Source organism: Leiobunum rupestre, chromosome 6 (assembly GCF_980474605.1).
Source record: "Leiobunum rupestre chromosome 6, qqLeiRupe1.1.hap1, whole genome shotgun sequence".
Taxonomy (NCBI): Eukaryota; Metazoa; Arthropoda; class Arachnida; order Opiliones; family Sclerosomatidae; genus Leiobunum; species Leiobunum rupestre.
The window spans coordinates 47703140-47707266 of record NC_143389.1 but is presented as its reverse complement, the minus strand read 5'-3'; the positions used below and the strand labels follow the sequence as shown (position 1 = coordinate 47707266).

Here is a 4127-nt window from a genome sequence, read left to right as displayed (position 1 = left end):
GAAACTAAAAGAAACTTGAAGATTGTCTTAATCTTACAAATGACTTTATTTTTTCAGTGATTTTCCCTTTCTTAAATATATAACAGTGATAAATTTGTAAATTTAACAAGCGTAAAATTAATTTTTCATTATATATAGTTTATTGATATAATCTCTAAGCACCTATTATAAACAATATCTTTAGTTTAATTGATTTAACTACAATTATATAATATTTTAAACTCGCGATAATCTGAACAAACTTGAAACTTGAAGATAATATAGAAATATTAAAGTTATTTTAGAAAACTATAGATCTAATTTTTCCTTTAAGGTTGGTGACATTTTAAAAGAACTATCTCGAATTGGAAAACCGGTTTTGAGAATCTAGAGTGCGAATTCCAATTTCAAGACGACAAGATTTTTACATTGTATATGCTCGTGGTTGGTAATATGAATTCGCGCATTCTTGAAGAATCTTCCCTCTAGTAGGAAGGGAATTTTAATTACGCAATTTGTCGACCTCACTTTTACCCGCTAAAGGGTAAAATACTTATTTCTTTCATAGATTTCGGGGCCTAGCGCGTGTCACGCGAACGGAGAATGCAATATTTGGGAATTTACACCTATCGCTTTTGGTCAGTCACGAAGTTATCACGTATTTTAGCGCGTTACGACGCTAACTCTGATTTAAAAACTCAGTTAAATCTTGTAAATTCAGCTTGGAGTGAATCGCGTTTGTATATCCGTGGTAGTTCGGTTATCACAAGTTCTTTACGTACACGCTTGTACGGTACGGAACAACGAGTTTACACGGTACACCATGAACAAAACACAAAATAAACGCACAGTGAACGATCGACACAGTTATTATTTACCCTGTTTGAAATCCGTGGCTTTACTCGTGTATTTTTGTTATAGTTAGGGTTAGTTGACTCTTCGCGCCGTCCAGGTTTTTAAATGATGTCGTGTTTTCCCTCTTTGAAAGCGGGCGTATCTCGGGCGGAAGGTCGCTCGGTGACGGTGGCGGCGTCAGTCGAGGATGGATCTCGCGAAGAGCGTAGATCTGACCTGTAGCGCTCAAGGTGTCCTCCTCAAAGGGTGATAGTTTCCAAGCAGGTGAGACGCGATTGAAAGTCGCCCGAAGGACTGCAGGTGCTTGAGGCTGCGTACGAGGTGAAGGTGTAAGTAGACCCGACTCGACTGGTTCCGTTCCTGGACATGGAGCTTTTGACGCGAACCTGGTGCCTGTAGCCCCTCTGGCGGGGACAGCAGATCGACACGAAGTGGGAGCCGCACGTCCTCTCGAAGCAGCGCGTCATTCGCCGACGGAACTTTGTTGACATGAAGCAGTAGACAATAGGATTCAAGCAGCTACGGACGCGTGTTTCTTAATTAATTAACAATCGTACGAAAAATAGCTTCCTTAATTACCTGTGTACGAATGGCAGCAAGTAGAAAACGAACCGCACCACGTATATGGCCCGGCTGAAGTCGTTGATGCAACACTTAAGCACGATTTCCATGATGAGACGGGGACCCCAGCACACCAGGAATAGAACCACAACCAAGATCAGCATCTTGATCACCTGATGAGAATGAATCTTAATAATAATACGAACGTCGAAAAGGCGATTCTCACCTGTTGGCGAGCTCTTTTGACGTCTCTGAATTCGGAACCGGCGTGCGTTCTAAGAATGAACCTTCGATTTGAAGACGTGGGGCTAGTCTGATCGTGACTAATACTGATTCTACTGGATGGTCGGGCCCACGTATTCTCTTCGCTATTTCGAGAAAGAAAATAGTTTGGTATACAAGTACGTGTTTCCCTTATAATCAACTCAAATCGCGAATATACGTACCTGGTCGCGTTGGTAAGCTCGTCCATAGTTTTGGTGCTCAGCCACAGTTCGGTGATGACCCAAGCGTAGCAAAAGATCATGAGCACGGAGGGGAGTCCGAAGAGGGTAATGACCCTATAAACGGCCACAGTGTAGCCTCTCCAGTCGTCCACCTCCTTGCACGAGAACAGGGTCACCGTCACCAAATGGTTGGTGAAGGTCGATTTCACCGTATTCTGCGAGAAGGAAGACGTCGAGTCGTGAATGTATTCTTTCGAAAAAATTAATCAAGGAACTCACTTTGGTTCCAAATACGGGAATGGCCAACAGAATGGACACCAGCCAAACGACCACGAGAAGCCTCTTGCAATTGCTCATGGTGCACAATGAGCGAGATTGAATTGGAAAGACAATGACAACGAACCTGCGTTTGAAAATTACAAGCTTTGAACTCGGCTCTTCTTTTTAAGAAATAACGCGCGATAAATAAAATTTACGGTATAAATTAGCTATACCTTGTACAAACGTCAAATTCGTAGACGTATCTGCTCTTATCACATTGTACTTGGTGAAACGATATTTAAATGTTTCGTTTTCTCTTCTTCGAAAACCGCGGAAATATTTATCAATTTTAATTCATTCTAACTGACGAAGCGGAAAGGGCCCCTTCGATAAGAACGCCAGACTATTTAGCCATTCCATTCATTTAAGAATGGGGATTAATTATTCGCCTAAGGATACCTGTAACATAGTCAAACTATACGTAAACGCTCTCGTCCGTACGTACAATTTGGGGAGAAAGATAGGCGGCTATATTGGGCAGCGAACGACGGAGCGCCGTTACACCCTACACGAAGCGTCTTTTAATATTTATGACGAGGAATGGAATTTCGCTCTATATACTCTCCAATGTAATCCCGCTTTCCGCTAATCGGAGCCGACTGTTGATATAAACCCTTTATATATATTATTTAACTTCACTGAACTATACGGATTCAAATTGTGAGTTTGTTCGCGACTCGATTTTAATTGAAAACCTTTCACCGCGTTTCTTTCTCGAATCTTCTCTCGGCAACATTTGGGTGAGGGCTCAACTCCACGCTGCAGATCATGTTTTTAACTATCACATTTTTCATTCCGCTTTATAAAATGTCGATTCGGTTCTTCAACAAATTTTCAACAACTTTTAAAAATCGTATTTATCAGCGTTTCAGATTAATAATGAGGTTAAAGCTGAAAAAAATTACGCGAGAGAACTTTCTATTATTTATTTCCAACCCTAATATCCCGACTTTCGTTAACTCCGAATTCCCGTTTGCCTCGAACTTCAATTTAACACTGGATACATAAATTCCTTTTGACTTTTGATTACGAGCGGTGGAATTTGCATATCTTGAGAGGGTCCGTGTATAGTGGCGTGGCGAGCAGATTAGAACGAGGGATAAAGAAGTTAAGCCTTGTTAGAGGAAGGGAAGCCCATCGGCGCGCGAAGAGTTGCCGCTTGATTTGCATTTCAATAAATATCCCGACCCGTAAAAATGATTGAAAAGCCCCCAAAAATCAGGAGATAGAAAAGCTTCGCTCTTAAAATAAAGGACATTTGCATGAGAATAGAGAGATATATATACATAAAAAGCTTCGGAGTGAAAATCGGAAAATCCCTTCTCTCATCGAAGATTCGAGTTCCGGTTCTTCCCCGGCCTATCGTTATACCTTTTAGTTTTTTTATACGCACCTTGTACCGTCCACACTCCCTCGTTAATGTCGAAAAAGAAAATTTATCTGCTGGAGAAAATGGCAACTTGGCTAAAAATATTTTTGCCTTAAAAAAACTTTAATTGCTCCTGAGCTTCTGATAACCTCATTTATATCCCGAATTTTGCTGACTACTGGTTTAAGGAAAAGTAAAATGCGAAATTCAATGTCTTCTTAATTTCACGAATGTCGTTAGTGGCAAATTATCTCGCCAATACCGTCGGGTATTTATCGATGGCAATCAGGAATCCGGTGTTATACTATGGTCTCCCAGGCCATTCTCAGATTAATTTAAAAGCAGTGGCATCACCAGGATTTCCAACCTGGTGGCGCTTAAGCCATAAGCACTGGTCAGGGGCATCTCATTGAGTGATATGGGGGCTCCCAAAAAGGTTTGTAAAGTTGAAACATTGAGGCCGACTAGGAAAAATTTTGATTTTTAAGTTTCAAGAATTTTTTCGCCAAGTGAATTGTAAAAATTCTGAATTTTAGGTGGCGCTTCAGAAATTTTTCAGGTGGCTCAAGCGCCACCTAAAACATTCTAGCGACGCC

At 41.0% G+C, this 4127-nt stretch overlaps 1 protein-coding gene across 1 annotated transcript; it reads right to left on the bottom strand.

Annotated features, from left to right (window-relative positions):
* Positions 1-504: 504 nt before the first annotated feature.
* On the bottom strand, positions 505-2235 carry LOC149941247 (gonadotropin-releasing hormone II receptor-like). The gene is made up of 5 exons (XM_090178299.1): positions 2121-2235; positions 1842-2056; positions 1622-1763; positions 1414-1568; positions 505-1353 (listed from the first exon to the last, which is right to left on the bottom strand). Exons 1-5 carry the CDS (start codon positions 2196-2198, stop codon positions 1074-1076), a joined length of 870 nt encoding a protein of 289 aa, XP_090034425.1. The 5' UTR covers positions 2199-2235; the 3' UTR covers positions 505-1073.
* Positions 2236-4127: the final 1892 nt, after the last annotated feature.